This window comes from Gossypium hirsutum, chromosome D11, assembly GCF_007990345.1.
Source record: "Gossypium hirsutum isolate 1008001.06 chromosome D11, Gossypium_hirsutum_v2.1, whole genome shotgun sequence".
Taxonomy (NCBI): Eukaryota; Viridiplantae; Streptophyta; class Magnoliopsida; order Malvales; family Malvaceae; genus Gossypium; species Gossypium hirsutum.
Genome location: NC_053447.1, coordinates 17,784,280 through 17,801,184, shown reverse-complemented (window position 1 = coordinate 17,801,184; position 16,905 = coordinate 17,784,280). Strand labels below are relative to the sequence as shown.

Sequence of the window (16,905 nt, the reverse complement as noted above, 5' to 3'; positions counted from 1 at the left end):
GAGAATCTCTTAACAAACACACAATGATCAGAAGTAGTCTTCTTGTAGCCTTGCTCCCCCATAACAGACTCAAACTTCTTGTACCATTGCCTTGGAGCTTGCTTCAAACCATACAAGCTCTTCTTCAATCTGCACACATAGTCCTCTTCCCCTTGTGCAACAAAACCCTCTGGCTGCTCCATGTAAAGCTCTTCTTCCAAGTCACCATGAAGAAAAGCAGTTTTCACATCCATTTGTTCAACCTCTAGGTCATAACAAGCTGCCAAACTCAGTATAGTTCTGATAGAGGACATCTTCACAACCGGAGAAAATATTTCTTCAAAATCAACCCCCTTTTTCTGAGTATAACCCTTGACGACCAATCTAGCTTTGTATCGTGGAGATGAAGACTTCTTTTCTTGCTTCAACCTGTAAACCCACCGATTCTTCAAAGCTATTTTGCCCTTAGGCAGTTTCACCAATTCAAAAGTATGGTTCTCATGCAAGGATTGAAGTTCGTATTTCATCGCTTCAACCCACTGATCTTTGCATTCACTCTCCATAGCTTCTTCATAACATTCAGGTTCTCCCCCGTCAGTCAAAAGAACATATTCATCAGGAGAATACCTGACAGAAGATCGTCGATCTCTGGAAGACCTTCGAAGTGGAACTGCTGGTGGAGCTATAGGTGCTTGTTGTTGATCATTCACAACATCATCCATGGGAGTATCAAAGTCACCTATAGTCTGATGGTCACCACTAACATCACCATGCACATCATCCTGGATAAGATCTGGTGAAGAGTCTAGGGGAACCGGATTCACATCGATCAAGTCACCACTACCTTGTGAATCCACTTTCTCCGTCTTATCAACGTCATCAATGGTCTGATCCTCAATGAAGACAACATCTCTGCTTCTCACGAGTTTCTTCTGAACTGGATCATAGAGTCTATAACCAAACTCACCATCTAGACCATAACCAATAAAAATGCATTGTCGAGCCTTGGCATCCAACTTGGATCTTTCATCCTTTGGAACATGAACAAATGCTTTACAACCGAACACACGTAGATGATCATATGACACGTCTTTACCAAACCAAACTCTATCTGGCACATCACCTTTCAAAGGAACACTAGGAGACAGATTTATCACATGTGTCACTGTATTCAAAGCTTCAGCCCAAAATGATCTTGGTAACTTTGCATCTGACAACAAACATCTGACTCTCTCAATCAATGTTCGGTTCATTCTTTCAGCTAACCCATTTAACTGTGGAGTCTTTGGTGGTGTTCTCTGATGTCTGATTCCCTGTCGCAGACAATACTCATGAAACGACCCTGTGTACTCGCCACCATTATCAGTACGAATGCACTTCAACTTTTTCCCAGTTTCCCTTTCAACTGATGCTTGAAACTGTTTAAACACCTCAAAGACTTGATTTTTAGACTTCAAAGTGTAAACCCATAGCTTTCTTGAACAATCATCAATGAAAGTCACAAAGTAAAGTGCACCCCCATGTGATCTTACTTTTATCGGACCACAAACATCTGAATGGACCAACTCTAGCAACTCTGATTTCCTATGAGGAGGATGGCTTCTAAATGAAACTCTTTTCTGCTTTCCTGCTAGACAATGAGCACAATTCTTCAGTGTAGCATTCTTTAAACCCGAAAGTTGATTCTTCTTCGCTAAACAGCTAAGCCCCTTCTCACTCATGTGACTGAGTCGTTTATGCCACAACTCAGTTGAGTTGTCATTCAGTGTCACATTCACCGTCTCTCGAGAAGTCAAAGCTTGCATCAAGTACAAATTTGAGCTCTTCTTTCCTCGAGCCACAACTAAGAAGCCTTTAGTCAGCTTCCACTGCCCTTCACTGAAGGTGTTACAGAATCCCTCATCATCAAGCTTTCCTGCAGAAATCAAATTCAAACGGACATCCGGTGCATGTCTGACATCCTTGAGAGTTAACTTTGTTCCATTGTTACTTACCAAGCTAACATCTCCCATACCAATAACCGAAACCAAACCATCATTACCCATCTTCAATACCCCAAAATCACCAGGAGTATAAGATGTGAAGAATTCCTTCCTCGACGTGACATGAAGTGATGCACCAGTATCAATCACTCAACTAGTCTCGTCGCATGCTAGGTTGACCAAATTCTCATCACAAATAACTAACAAATCTTCACGAGTAACAGTAGCAACACGCTCGGATTTTTCATCGTCATTCCGGTCGTGTTTATCACCACCACCTTTGTTCTCTTTCTTCCACTTGAAGCAATATTTCTTGATATGACCTTTCTTACCACAATGATGACACTCAAGATTCTTGTATCTCGATCTTGACTTGCTTCGGCTTTTATCTCTACCCTTTCCATCTTTGTCTCTGTTTCTCCCCCTGTTCTCGATAACCAACACCTCGGACTGTGATGTAGAACCCTGAGATTTTCTTCTAACCTCTTCATTCAACACACCACTCTTAGCCAAATCCAAAGTAATAATACCCTGTGGGGCAGAATTAATGAGTGAGACTCGAAAGGTCTCCCAAGAGTCTGGTAGAGTAGCAAGCAACCAAAGTCCTAAAATCTCGTCATCAAATTTGACACCCATACCAAGCAACTGATTCATCATACTCTGAAATTCACTAACATGGTCAGCTATAGACATTCCTTCTTTATATTTCAGCGCCATCATTTTCTTCAGCAAAAATAACTTGTTATTGCCCGACCTCGAAGCATACAAGCTTTCAAGCTTCTCCCACAATGTTCGAGCATGTGTCTCCTGATCAATGTGATTGTAAACATTTTCTTCAACAAATTGCCGAATAAAGCCACACACTTGTTGATGCTCAAATTCCCATTCTTCATCACTTTTCGAATCGGGTTTTGAGTAGTAAAGACCGGAAGATGCAAAGCCTTCACAAACAACAAGTCCTTCATTTTATTCCGCCAAAGTTGATAATTTGTGCCATTCAACATAATCATCTTGCTCGTATTAATTTCCATAATTATCTGACACAATAACCAAGCTCTGGTACCAGTTTGTTGGGAAGAAACCGAACAACCGAAACAAAGCGAAAGCACAACCGGTGTTCTTTCTCTCATTATAACTCCTGTCAAAAATTATGGCAAGCACAATAGCACAAGATATGTTCTCTAGCAACCTTAATCAACCACAAATCAACTAATGCAACCACAACAAAAATAAATAGAGATACCGATATTTTTACGTGGAAAACCCCTTTAAATCAAGGGTAAAAAACCACGGGACTTTAGAGTCCGATAAAGAGCTCTACTATCATCAAATGTTCGACTACAAGATCACAATATCAAGCCTACAACAAGCATTCAACTCCGACAAGGCTAACAACATGTAATCTTTAGCAAAAGAGAGAAAAATGAGAGAACATCACCAAAAAACGTAGCTGCTGAAAAATGGGTATTTCCGACGCTACAAGACTCGGATGAAAAATCCGACCGTACAAAGTCAAGAACACCTTATCACCTAGCTGCTGTCCAAAAATCAGCTCAATCGAACCACGGATGGACCTTCGATCGAAGAGTTGATCACTGCTGCACCAAGCTTGAAAAACTGATTTTTCTATTCTCTTTCTCTCTATTTTTTTTTAGCTCTCTGCAGAAATTTCTGCCCACTCCCACGTTAATAAGCCAAAAAATTGGCTTTTGACAAAACCAAAAGAAAAGGAAGGCAAAACATTGTGGCAGAAAATATGGGTTTCCCACATAGTGGGACCCATACCCAACATGCACACCACTAGAAACTATCCATCAAGCCATGTTCTTAATCATAGGCAAATGCAGTAGCCACTTCCCCTAAATTAATCTGCCATGGCTCCTTCTCCCCATCATCAGTGGTGAGTGCCGAAATATTATCATCCGTATTTTAAAACCAAGAATTAATAAAAAAGCAATCGAGGTATAAGAGCAGATTGAAATTCCATTTGTAAATTTTATTACATTCATGGAACTCAGCATACATACATATATTTATGTATATGTCTACAACTTGTACTTTTACGATAAGAGTGAATTCAGTGCTTAAAATGTTGATGTAGTCTGAAATCTTGTGCCACATCCTCTGCCTGGAGTCCACCTTATGGTGTGCAGGCACCTGAAGTTGATCCAGCCTGCAATCACAAAACAAACCACATTTTTTTACTATCTACCTAACTTCGAAGGTCTGCAGATATTTGAGAGTGGGGCTGGACACAAATAATTGAGCTCGAAATAAGTATAAAAATATGGTTCATATTAATCTAAGAACTACATTCGTTTGCAAAATGTAATTTTGACTTACCACACATGCATGAATATCATCACATCCACATAACAGCTTCCCATTCAAAGTATCGACAGCTTGGAATGGCCCTCCTCCTTCACTCCTCTGTGCAAACCAAAACAAGAATTTTTTCAGGTTTCAAAGATAATGAGCTGAATCAACGAGAAACAATTAGCAACTTAAATAGTGAACAAAGGAACCTTGTAATAATCAACAGCAACAAAGTTAGACCAACGGTTACCAGCAGCCGCATAGCAAGTACGAAGCATGTTAATAAGATCTCCAGAGTTGTCCTCGCATGTCTTCTCTTTGCTTGACGTTGAATGAAAGTAATTTACCAATACCAACGACTTAGTCTTGTCGTCTAAACCTGACGACTCTGCCCTGTTCGGGCAACTTCCTGCTTGCATTCCGCCGTCCCCATCTGCCAATTTCGCATTCAACCACTCTGTTATCTCGACTTTTCACTTTTCCTAAACCATATCGATGTCTAAAACTTAATTAATAAAGGATATATATATACATATATATGGTTTACATTGATTTTCGACCATGTAGTTCCACTGGTAAGCAATTCCTTCGCTTGCTTCCTTGGACTGAATTGAGGTGAAGACAAGTAGTCTTTGATTATTAGCCACCATGTCACTGACTAGAGGCCAGTCTTCACCATTTTTGGGCATGTTTGACACTGGAAACCAGTATTTCATCAATCCAGCATCAGTAAACACCTTTGTCAACCCATTTGGACCAACATAATCTTCCAAGATTAATGTAACAATTTCCTCTGTATTTGCAGATAAGAACGCTTCGATTTCCTTCAAATAATCTATAGCTGGTCCCTGGTAGGCCAATCCAAAGGGGAAAAAATATGGTGAAACTGAAAAGGGCAATATTTAAGGGTAACTAATAGGGAAAATTAAATTTACAAACGCAGTAATGTCATGACATTGTCCTCCAAATGAATGACACATCCACACATCTCCATCGAAATCATAAGTGTCAAGCATCAATGCCCTGGCTCCATTCTGCAACTCGGCTATAGGCTTATGTTAATCAAATAGAAATTAAAGATCATAGATAGTACTGGAATGTGAATTGGGAAACATACATTGAGCTGATCGGTGATCATGTCTTCTTGATTGGTAAAGGTAACGCGAGGAACTGGGGTATGCAATGGATATCCATCAATGGCATATGCATTGTGGGTCGTCAAGAATGCGTACTTGTTGAAAGGAAGAGAGTTATTCTGTTCACCCCACAAGTAACCGCACGAGAATTAATATGTACACTATAGGAATATAATTGCCAATACACAGTTATAGCTAATATCTAATGAGAGATTTAAATTGCAATTGCAGACGTGTTTTCATTAAAATCATATTTAATTGTAAACTATATTTTTCTTCTAATTTTTATGACTATATAATATTTAATTCTAATTTTTATAACTTATAAATTGAGCAAAGTCTAAACAACAAACGCGACTAGCGCGACTTAAACCCAGGCCACACCTAAGGCAGTGAACACACTTGACCATCAGATCATCACATAATTGTAAATATCTACAATTTTTTTTTTGATGTAATCGTAATTTGCTTTTATTTTCTACCAACAAAAAGAATCTATAGAAAAATTTTATATTTGATGTATTAATAATGCATAATTGTAAATTGATTAAATTTATTTCTTTATTAGGTGTTTCACTGATAATGCATATAATTATATATTCATAATTGAGAATTTAAATTATCTATTAAAATCTTTGGCAGTTAGCACGCGTTGCTTTTGTAAACATTAATAAAAGGGTAAGAAATTGTGGAGGAGAATAAATTTTGGCCTAATTCCCTAAAAGCTTGACATCAATGTCTTGCTCTAGCGGGCTCAACTGAAAGTGAAAGGTCCCTGAATAAACTACACAAACAAAAGAAGCCTTATCAATTTCATCACTCACCAGAAGCTTGAATTGGTTTGTAACGGTTGATCTTACACATCTTGAACCTGAAAATCCTTGCTGGCAAGCGAAACAATACAGTCCAGCCTCGCAATCTCCATCCGAAGAGCATTCGTCGAGCAGCTGAATATATCAAAACTATAATCATATGCAATTGAAGAACAAAAGGATATATGTACATCTTCCATTGAAGACCCTACCTTACACCGTCCATCAGAGCAAGCTGAAGCAATACTTAGAAACGCAGAAATTGCTGTAAGAAGAAGCAAATTCTGATAAAGACTCATTGTTGGAGGTTGAAAGGATTTCAAGGTGCAATCCTCGTAAAAGAAGTGGTCTTTATTGGGGACTAAATTTTGTGTTTTTCCTCAGCTTGTTGGCTGAGAAAACTAGGGAAACATTCATGAGAAACAAGGGCATAGAATATATAGGAAAAGCAAGAAAACTGGGAATTAATGAAGGGTTGGCAATCCACTTAAAGACAATGATTTTCATTAAAATTAAATAAGAAACAAGTCAAATGTTTGTAACAATATAATTTTAACTCTAACATGCAACGCTCGGGCCAAATGTCTTCCACATGGGACGCGGAAGATACTATTGTGCAACCTCCAATCGATGATTTCAATGGAGGAAAGGGATTTGATTGGAATGGGATGCCTTGCAGAGTTCAAAGATCATTTCCGCTTATAATCTGTTTTAGGTCAAACTTCAAAACAGTCCAAGAAATCCTTGCCTATAGTGAAATTGCGTGTCTGTGCTGCAATCTACCGCTTGGATTGGATTTTGGGGGTGTTTGAAAGAATGGTAAAAGCAAAACATGTAATTTACGGGCTGTGTGTTTCAACTTTGACGCGTGAGTGATGTGTTTGAAGGGGAATGGGATAAATGTTTTGGAATTTCGGTTGAAGAAGATTCCGGCGCTGTTATTTTTTTTTCATATTTAATAAATAGGGTTAGATTGCATTTTTAATAGAGTTTATAGCATCTATCTAATTGCTAATTAAATAATTGTGTGTAAAGTAGTAGGAATAGTTGTTCATCTGAAAGTGGGATAAGGTTGGAGCTAGTTAAAGGGAAACTTAATTGAACGTATATCACACCATGAGAGATGTCCTCCTTTACATTCCAAACCATGAATATAGAAGTTGGGAAAAAAGAAGAAGACTACAAGTATTCACCAAACTCCAAAGGAAGAATTGCAATGGCAGCACCATTATTAATAAGAATTTTAATGTTATTTTTTACATTCAAATTAGGGAGGAATGGTTTCAACTGTAGTACATCAATTACAAACCAAATTTAAGAAATCTGCTACCGAGTATTCATGGTAGTGCTTGACGAATACAATATGTTTTTCTTTCCGAGTCAAAAGAGGATTTAGTTGAAGTACCAAAAACACAACAGCATAAAAAGGAAACATAGAAACACCGCAGAGCTGATTAAAGAAGAAAACTCTCCACTATAAGTTACTACCGTCCAACAAACGTATTTTCTGGTTTAGATCCTTCCTTTGCGACGGTATAATTGCCATAACATTAGCCTCCCCAGGGATATTAACCAACTGAACATCTCCTGCTTCAAGGCAGCAAATTATCACTAAGATCAAAGATGTTAGCCTTCCTTTTCCATTAACACCTGCACCACAACTTTCATACCCATCAATTCACACACATTCGCATCCATTGTCTGAACAGTTCCCCAAAAACATAGCACAAATGTGACTACTCTCATCCTTTTAAACACCATCAACGCACCAAGATTATGGACATTGAATTTTCAAGAAACCCGGTAAAGCAAGAAACCATGAAATCAATAATGGTACTTAATTGTAATTTGTTGATGTTGATTGTGCGAAAGAGAAGGACAAAGAAAAGGGGAAGATGGAATTCAATGACGGACGGTTCACAAAGCGAAGTGTTGAGAATTTAATGAACAAGAAGCGAGTTTTCATATATACATACTCCAAATAGGTTCCTTCTTCATGAGATGAGTCATGTGATTTTGTTGACACGTGTGTTAGTGTATAACCTTTGAGCCATGTGCCATGATGTGGAACCTAGGATCAAATCGTGATATGAAAGAATGAACTCAAAGTGGTCCTAATGTTAGGCATTCTCTAATGACTTGATGTGCAAGCTTCAATTAATCTTTGAAAAGTTTAGCAGAGAATAGAGATTAAATATTGATAATACGATAGAAAATCAATTAGAGAATGAGAATTAGAAAGTTAGAAGAAAAATTCTCAAGCTAAGGGAACAAATTATATCTTTCTTGAGATGCAAGAAAGCTTGTGGCAAGAAGATCCTTCTAGAGAATTGAAATCTGAAAATTGAAAATGAAAGTAAGAATCAAAGATAAATAAATTTTAGATTTTAATAATATTGAACAAGAAGCAAAAATTGGATGGATTTGTGGAGAGATGAAATGGAATTTGATGAAGTTAGGATGAATGGAGATGGATGAAGTTGGATATATGATATAATCCCCTTTTGATGCTTGGATTCAACACCAACAAAGGACTTCAAACAACCTTTTAATAATCAGGGAAATTGAAGTTACAAGAATTCTAGCAACAATCATTGACTTGAAATTGCTATCAAGAAATAAATATAGTAAAACCTCTACAAAACAATACTCTTGGGATTCGAAAAAAATATTATTTTATTGAGGATATTAGTTTATTAATAAATGATTATTTTATTAATTTATCGATAAATTAATAATTAATTTAGAAAATATTTCATACTTTATGCATGAGTTTTTTTTATTATCAAAATCCAATATGTATGTAGGTGCAATGAATCAAAGTTAATTGATTCATATAACAAAAAACAAGAGTTAATTAATTGGTTCATGTAACAAAAAAGAAAAAAAGAGTTAATGGTTTCAAAATCCAATACGTATATATTCATTGGATAGATTAAAAATTTTAACATGTATTGGAAGACAAAAAGTATAATTCAACGTTTTATGTATTGAAAAGTATGCATGATTGGATTAACTTTTCAAGATTTTGTTTGCTAGTTTGATGCTAGAATGACTGGTAGAAAAGTGTTGCTTATAGTCGACAATTGCCCAGCCCATCCCGGGGTTATTGAAAGCTTGAGAAATTTTGAATTATTCTTTTTGCCTCCAAATTCAACATAAAAAATTCAACCATGTGATGCTAGAATTATTAGAGCAGTTAAAATTTATTATCAACGTAGCTTTATACGTATATATTAATGATGAATATATTCATGTAAAAAAAGGAGTTAATTAATTGGTTCGTGAAACCAAAAAGAAAAAAAGAGTTAACGGTTTCAAAATTCAATAAGAGTTGTCTAGAAAGCACTTTAGTTTTATGTATTGTATATAAAATTTGTATATAAAATTTTCAATATATTTAATGAATTATTATTTTATATTTTCATTGGGCCCCTAAGGATTTTTTCTAAAAATTATTATCTTATGCATTTAGCGAGATTATTATTTTATCTCTTTAGTCCAAGTCGGGACCGAAAAAATTATTATTTAATCGAGATTATTAATTTATCAAATATCCATTTATCGAAGTTTTGCTGTATTGAAAAAAAAAAACTTCCATAGAGTATTTTATTAAAAGGAAAAATTAAAGTTACATAGTTTTTATTTAATTGTACATACCACTACTTGATTAGAAAGCAATTAAATTAGTTGATCCTAAGAAATAAAATAATAAAATAAATTATTTGGAGTGCAAGTTTCGATTAGTAGAAATGGTGGTCAAACTTGTTACAAAACTCTCAAGATTTCTTAATTAGCAAATAAAATATGTAAAGTAGCTCTCCTTTACAATTTATTAAATAAGAGTCCTACTTAGATGCTCTTAACCAACTAATTGATTTAAGGTTTAATATAATATTTGAAACTTGAATTTGACACTTTTTCATAATTTGGTATTTGAACTTAACTCTATTTCCTAAATTTGTATCCGAGCTTGTCAAACGTTATACAAATTATTCCAATCTATTTAGGGGTGAAGCCAATTATTGTTTTTTTTTTGAGGTAGAATTAAGTTGTATATTTTTATGATAGCAAAAATATATTTTCACCATTTTAATAACTTATATGTTTATAATTTTTAAAAGACTAAATCAAATTTTTTTTTATTATTTTTGGGTTCAAAGTGTAATTTTTTATATACTAATTTAAAATATTATAAATATTTAACATATATTTGCATAAAAATATTAAAAATAAAAAGAAAAGTAAAAAAAAGGATAAAAAGAAAAATTAATTATCATTAATGTTAGGTTTACAATATATCAGAATTATATATATATATTAGAATATGATCTAATTTATCATTTAATAATAATTAAAATAAATTTATAACTGATTATAAGTTTATTACTTTTAATTAAATAAAAATGAATATAATAATAATTAATAAAGAGTAAATTTTTATTTTTATTTAAAATTCAGTTAATAAAAAAACTTAAGGAGGCTAGTAATTTTCAACTACAGCATAATAAAGTTGTGCTAATTGGTTTGTTAATAGTTCTGAGAATTTTCTAGTTGCACCAATAACCTTTAGGAAACCATGTTGGGGTAGTTTCTTCTTGAAGAAAAGGTCTCAGAATAAAAGAAAAATGTGAAAAAAGTATAGCATTGAAGCATGGGGAAATTGTATGATTTGATGGATTATCTGGCTACTTGTCCCTACACTGTTTACTTGCCTCTAACTCAAACTCTTCCTTCTGAATTCTACGAAAAACTTGGCAACAAAAAATCAAAGCTTTTGAAATCATAATGATTTCCTATGCAGGTGCTTACTGAAAATCAAACCACACATGGGTTTTAAGCAGACAAAAGATAGCGTGAAATTCAACAACACATACACTTGAATATGATTACTTACTGAGCAGACCAGTCCAAACTCAAATACCCTATATTTGTCTTCAATTTTACATGTTACAGATTTCCAAAATAAAGAACAAAGCCAGGCTTCTGGAAATGTCTTGTGTGGTTAAAAGCCTGTAAAAAGTCACCCTCAACGGGGGCCGTTGAGATGTTGTGCTCAGACAACTCTTAAGCCCCCCGCTTTAGCGCAGCCTAGCAGTTGCTTCAAGTTATGGAAAGCGAAAAATCCCGATTGAAAATATATATACACACACACACTCAAAATACAAGCACTTAACAACCAGTTGGTAAGCCGTCTTCCTAACTCTTCCAATATTGGAAATGTGAGAAATTTTTCTCTATCTTTCTTAGCACTCAAAACAACACTACCAACTTTTCTTCTTACTAATGATAGCTGCCATTGCAGTGTCGGAAGAAAATTCATAAAGAGTAGTCTGCATTCAGCAATTGTCGGAGTATTGCTTCAAACCAGAACCTGAGTCTCGCCATTGCTACAAGTCCATAGAGATGAAGTTTTTCATCTCAGTTTTGTTCCTTTTTGTTCTCTTTTCTTATGCAGGTGCACATTTATTCAGTTCCTACAGCTTTTTTTATTTTTTATTTTTTTTAATGTTTATTCAATTTCCTTGCATTTAATTTCTTTGCTTTGTTGTTGCAGCTGCATATGATCCTTTGGATCCAAATGGAAATGTAACAATCAAATGGGATATTGTGTCTTGGACGCCTGATGGCTATGTGGTGAGTGCTAAATATGTATCCAGAATCATGTGATTCTGTAAGTTGCACCGATCATAGCTATATATATAATATATCTGAGCTTCTTCTGCCAATGATTATCTTACAGGCAGTGGTTACAATGAACAATTTTCAAATGTATCGACACATCATGAGTCCTGGTTGGACCTTGGGGTGGACATGGGCTAAGAAAGAAGTAATATGGTCCATGGTAGGGGCTCAAACTACTGAGCAAGGTGATTGCTCAAAGTTCAAAGGAAATATACCTCACTGCTGCAAGAAAACCCCCACGGTTGTAGACTTGCTCCCTGGTGTTCCCTACAATCAACAATTCACCAATTGCTGCAAAGGTGGAGTGCTTGCAGCATGGGGTCAAGATCCTCAATCTGCTGTCTCTGCTTTCCAAATTAGTGTTGGATTAGCCGGTACTTCAAACAAGACTGTCAAACTTCCCAAGAACTTCACTTTACTTGGTCCGGGACCAGGTTACACTTGTGGTCCTGCAAAGGTCGTGCCATCGACCACTTTTCTCACCCCAGATCGCCGCCGAAAAACTCAGGCCCTCAGTAAGTCCTTTTTGTCTCACACGATCTGGATTTTACATGATTGTTGCAATTAGATTGATATTGTTTCAATATTCTATGCTACAGTGACATGGAATGTGACCTGCACTTATTCGCAATTTCTAGCTCGGAAAAACCCGAATTGTTGTGTCTCTTTCTCGTCTTTCTACAATGAAACCATCACTCCTTGCCCAACTTGTGCATGTGGATGCCAGAACAAGAACAATTGTGTCAAGTAAGCTGACATTCCATTCCTGGATGCTTCAACTCGATTTACTTACAGAGATCATGAACATCGAAATCTTACAATGAATGCAATGTTTCAGGAGTGATTCCAAGTTTCTTAAAATGGTAGGATTGAACACACCAAGGAAAGATAATGCTCCACTGCTTCAATGCACGCACCACATGTGCCCAGTGCGAGTACACTGGCATGTCAAGCTCAACTACAAAGAGTACTGGCGAGTTAAGGTATCGATCACCAACTTCAACTACCGGATGAACTACACGCTATGGAGCCTTGTTGTCCAGCACCCAAATCTTAACAACGTAACACAAGTTTTCAGCTTCGATTACAAGCCGCTGGTTCCCTATGAATCAATCAGTAAGTTTGTTAACAGCTTTTTGCTTGCATTTATCATCACAGTCTAATTATAAACAGATACTTAAAATCATAGCTATTTTGTTCATGTGCAGATGACACAGGGATGTTCTATGGCATGAAGTACTACAATGACCTGTTGATGGAAGCAGGGCCATTAGGAAATGTTCAATCAGAGGTGCTTCTGAGGAAGGACAAGGATACCTTCACTTTCAAACAGGGATGGGCATTTCCCAGGAAAGTGTATTTCAATGGTGATGAATGCATGCTCCCTCCACCTGATACATACCCATTTCTACCAAACTCTGCCCATCAACACCTATCCTTCACCAGCTTTACATTCATTGCTGCAATGTTTTTCTTATTTGTAACCTTATGGTGATCGTTTCTCATGTTGTATGAACACACATGACAGCGAGAAAGTACACAATTTTACAATTTTCGAAATTGTTTCAATGAATCGGAAAAGGGATTTTGTAACAAAATTGTAGCACAATGGAATCTGGGTTTGTCAGCAAAGTTGTATGCGCCCCTTCAAAACAAATATGTCCGTGTATTTCTTAGAGTCGATGGCTATTTTTTTGAAAAATTATATAAAATAAAAAAAAACACTAAATTATAGATATAATATAAAAAATTGTAAAAAAGTAATAATAAGTTGAAACAATATTTAAAATTTGTTGAAAATGTTATAAAATTAAAAAGACAGAAAATAAAAACAAACAAAATAGAGAGTTTCGTTAAGTGATACTTTTTAAATTGGTTTAATAACAATTTCAATCCTTAATTTTATATCATCTATCAATTTGACTTTGATTATATATAAAAATTATAATAATAAAAAACTCAAAAATATTTTCTATCAAAAAAATATATTAGGTACAACTAAACCTGACTACTTCAAGGACTAAAATATAACTCTTTTAAGTAGAAATAAGATTTACAACAAAACAATACTAAAATTTTGATTAACGACTTATTTTGTTACCACTGTAGTATAATATGGAGGAAATTCTACAATCAAGATGGCTAAGTACAGAAATGAACATGCATACAACAGCACAAATGATCAAATCATAGTGAATTAGCTAACCATACATCAAATAGAAAGCACCTTCACCTTGAAATGCGAATCCTATGTTCTATAGTTGAATTGATTCGGTCAAAACTAGTATATCCCAGATGTTATAGAATAAAAATGATTGATGTTCATGCATGTCCAAATAATAACGCCATAGCTGCCAAGAGAGTCACCAACAGACCAAGTGCGGAGGTAAGCTGGTGGGAACTGGCATTAGGCAACCCAGGATAAACATTAGGAGTTGGCATAACACAATTATCTCCATTGAAATAGATCCTTCTCGGAAAAGCCCAACCTTCCTCAAAAGTGAAAGTTGCTTTATCCTTTCGGAAAAGTAACTCTGATTGCACATTACCAAGTGGACCAGCTTCCAAAAGCATATCATTGTAGAATTTAATACCCCATAACATGGCTGTATCGTCTGTAGAATAAAATAAACAAACATAAGCTGCAGAGAGCAAGAAACATATGCAGAAGTGACCAAGATGGATTCAACTTACTTATTGCTGTATATGGTGTTATAGACTTATAGTTAAAGCTGAAACTCTGAGTCAGATTGTCAAAGTTGGGATGTTGCACAACTAAGCTCCACTGTGTATAGTTCATGTTGTAATTGAAATTAGTAATGGTGATCTTAACCCGCCAGTACTCCTTGTAGTTAAGCTTAATATGCCAATGAACTCTCACCGGACACATATGGCTTGTACATCTGACCAAAGGGGTATAGCTGTTAACAACCGGCGCTATATGTGAGGCTTTTGATCTGCACATTAACAACAAAAGGCTTTAGGAAGCAATAAACAAAATAAGATAGAAAAGCATCTCCAGCTAACAAAAACTCCTACAGATAAGTATCTTTTCGGCTGAGCCAACTTACTCCACACAGCTCCCTGGCTGAGAAGTATTTTGGCAGCCGCAAGCACATTTAGAGCACGGTACTATGGTGTCATTATAGAAGGATGAGAAAGAGACACAACAACTAGGTGCTTCCTGAGCTAGGAATTGTGAATATGTGCATGTAACATTCCATGTCACTGTCATAAAGAAGTAGAGTCAATTACAACCATTTATACTGATTCATGTAGGCATTCTACATCTTAATCAAGCAACTTACTCATAGCTTGTGTCTCTCTTCTTCCATCCGGGGTAACAAATCTACTGGGTTTCACAATTTTTGCTGGTCCACAAGTATAACCAGGCCCTGGTGCCTTTAAAGTGAAGTTCACAGGAACTCTTACTGTCTTATTTGTGGTACCGGATTGACCCACACTCAGCTGGAATGAGCTTGCTGCAGTGGCTGGATCTTGTGTCCATGAGTTTAGGACTCCCCCTTTACAGCAATTTGCAATCTGCTGATTGTAAGGAGTTCCAGGCAATAAATCCACAACAGTTGGGTGCTTGTTACAGCAATGTGGAATGTTACCTTTGAATCTTGAACAATCCCCTTGTTCAGTTGTTTCCCCTCCCATCATGCTCCAAATCACCTCCTTCTTAGCCCATGTCCAACCTAGTTTCCACCCTGGTGCTTGTATATGACGGTATTGCTGGAAATTATAAATTGTAACCACTGCCTGCTCATTTCATTAAGAAGTTAATCCCATCTTCGTCCAATGCAGACAAATGGTACATCATGCTCTCTAAACCATTGTTTCTTCATTTTTTTCTATGTTAAGCAAAACCAAAGTTGTAATATTTTGTAATACAAAGAAAAAAAAAAACTTACAACATAGCCATCAGACGTCCAGCTCATGATATCCCATTTGATTGTGATATTCCCATTTGGGTCCAGAGGATCATAGGCTTCTGACCATGAAGTAAAAGAGTTAACAAAAAATAAAATAAATACATTTCCAAGGCCTAATCCTAAATTAAGAAATGATGGAGGAAATCTATATCAGATAAGCACTGGTCAGACATACTGAGAGGTCCAAGGTTTCAATTCATATTTTGGCATTCTCTAAACCAATAATGTCATATACATGACAGACCAATGGCATTCACTAGCATGGGAACTGGTGTATTATACCAACTTCTCCAATAGAATCCCATTAACATCGACAACAAGAACACCACAAAAACCATAAAAGAAAGAGCTTTTACACGATTACAGAAACCACATTTCATCAAAACAGAAAGAACCAACTTTTTCAAATACAAAAAACCAATAAAATATTTTCAAACTTTGCAAACATAATAAAAATAAAGATTACGCTAACCTGTTGAGGGGAAACTTGAGCAAGAAATCAAGAAGAGAATCGAAAGGCTGAAAGAACAAAGCTTGAAGAATGATCTAGTAATGAACAATAAAAGATTAGCCATTTCTTGGTTGGAGAACAGGGAAAACAACACTCATTGGGATTTTAGGAGTGTTTGACTTTGGTTCAGGATCTGTGATGGACAGGAAAAGAGAGAAAACGCGGAGCTGAGTAAGCCCTTTTGTCCGCAAGACATGAGAAGCAAGTTTAAGAACTCTGTTCAAGTATTTGAACACTTTGAAGCACACTGTAAAACTGTTTTTTTTTAATAATCTGTGTAATGGTAAATCGGCGGCCAATGTTAATCGTTCATTTTAAATTATTATTTTAATGACTTGTGATAATCCATCCTATCAAATCCAACGAATATCCTATTTGGTTAATCAAGAGAAAATTGGAGAAGAGAACTGGTTAGATGGATGATTAGAGCAGAGACTCCATGCATCACAGTTGTTTGTGAGGATATTAGAAGATGACGCTTTAAATTATAAATAACAATGTTCCCAATGAAATCAACTCTACTCATATTAATTAATCCTTCAGTAG

General features: G+C 35.8%; 3 protein-coding genes across 5 annotated transcripts; 1 reads left to right on the top strand and 2 right to left on the bottom strand.

The window, feature by feature from the left end:
* Positions 1–3,926: 3,926 nt before the first annotated feature.
* Positions 3,927–6,915, bottom strand: LOC107912687 (PI-PLC X domain-containing protein At5g67130). 2 transcript variants are annotated; one of them, XM_016840987.2, is made up of 8 exons: positions 6,438–6,912; positions 6,238–6,360; positions 5,395–5,532; positions 5,213–5,311; positions 4,825–5,125; positions 4,487–4,710; positions 4,305–4,391; positions 3,927–4,134 (listed from the first exon to the last, which is right to left on the bottom strand). In XM_016840987.2, the coding sequence occupies exons 1-8, from the start codon at positions 6,522–6,524 to the stop codon at positions 4,102–4,104; spliced, it is 1,092 nt and encodes a 363-aa protein (XP_016696476.1). In that variant the 5' UTR covers positions 6,525–6,912; the 3' UTR covers positions 3,927–4,101. The 2 variants fall into 2 exon arrangements, with proteins under 2 accessions (XP_016696476.1, XP_040962269.1); XM_041106335.1 differs by lacking the exon at positions 3,927–4,134 and having other exon boundaries at positions 4,304–4,391; positions 4,528–4,710; positions 6,438–6,915.
* A 4,312-nt stretch (positions 6,916–11,227) lies between these two features.
* Positions 11,228–13,567, top strand: LOC107912686 (COBRA-like protein 4). 2 transcript variants are annotated; one of them, XM_016840985.2, is made up of 7 exons: positions 11,228–11,411; positions 11,531–11,683; positions 11,783–11,862; positions 11,969–12,425; positions 12,510–12,657; positions 12,749–13,026; positions 13,119–13,567. In XM_016840985.2, exons 2-7 carry the CDS (start codon positions 11,632–11,634, stop codon positions 13,403–13,405), a joined length of 1,302 nt encoding a protein of 433 aa, XP_016696474.2. In that variant the 5' UTR covers positions 11,228–11,411; positions 11,531–11,631; the 3' UTR covers positions 13,406–13,567. The 2 variants fall into 2 exon arrangements, with proteins under 2 accessions (XP_016696474.2, XP_040962268.1); XM_041106334.1 differs by having other exon boundaries at positions 11,396–11,447.
* Positions 13,568–13,989: 422 nt separating this feature from the next.
* On the bottom strand, positions 13,990–16,803 carry LOC107910998 (COBRA-like protein 1). Its single transcript, XM_041106333.1, has 6 exons — positions 16,321–16,803; positions 15,828–15,907; positions 15,219–15,675; positions 14,982–15,138; positions 14,605–14,867; positions 13,990–14,525 (listed from the first exon to the last, which is right to left on the bottom strand). Exons 1-6 carry the CDS (start codon positions 16,421–16,423, stop codon positions 14,233–14,235), a joined length of 1,353 nt encoding a protein of 450 aa, XP_040962267.1. The 5' UTR covers positions 16,424–16,803; the 3' UTR covers positions 13,990–14,232.
* Between the last annotated feature and the right edge of the window lie 102 nt (positions 16,804–16,905).

What these genes read in the sequence shown, in the direction of transcription:
- LOC107912687 (XM_016840987.2), bottom strand. Translation starts at nt 6,524, where the DNA reads ATGAGTCTTTATCAGAATTTGCTTCTTCTTACAGCAATTTCTGCGTTT. An exon ending in CAAACCAATTCAAGCTTCTG is followed by an intron (nt 5,533 to 6,237) that starts GTGAGTGATGAA and finishes TGGGGTGAACAG; the next exon opens with AATAACTCTCTTCCTTTCAA. An exon ending in TTGCTGTTGATTATTACAAG is followed by an intron (nt 4,392 to 4,486) that starts GTTCCTTTGTTC and finishes TGGTTTGCACAG; the next exon opens with AGGAGTGAAGGAGGAGGGCC.
- LOC107912686 (XM_016840985.2), top strand. Translation starts at nt 11,632, where the DNA reads ATGAAGTTTTTCATCTCAGTTTTGTTCCTTTTTGTTCTCTTTTCTTAT. An exon ending in TGTTCTCTTTTCTTATGCAG is followed by an intron (nt 11,684 to 11,782) that starts GTGCACATTTAT and finishes TTGTTGTTGCAG; the next exon opens with CTGCATATGATCCTTTGGAT. An exon ending in GGACGCCTGATGGCTATGTG is followed by an intron (nt 11,863 to 11,968) that starts GTGAGTGCTAAA and finishes ATTATCTTACAG; the next exon opens with GCAGTGGTTACAATGAACAA.
- LOC107910998 (XM_041106333.1), bottom strand. Translation starts at nt 16,423, where the DNA reads ATGGCTAATCTTTTATTGTTCATTACTAGATCATTCTTCAAGCTTTGT. An exon ending in GGACGTCTGATGGCTATGTT is followed by an intron (nt 15,676 to 15,827) that starts GTAAGTTTTTTT and finishes TGAAATGAGCAG; the next exon opens with GCAGTGGTTACAATTTATAA. An exon ending in AAGAGAGACACAAGCTATGA is followed by an intron (nt 15,139 to 15,218) that starts GTAAGTTGCTTG and finishes TCTTTATGACAG; the next exon opens with TGACATGGAATGTTACATGC.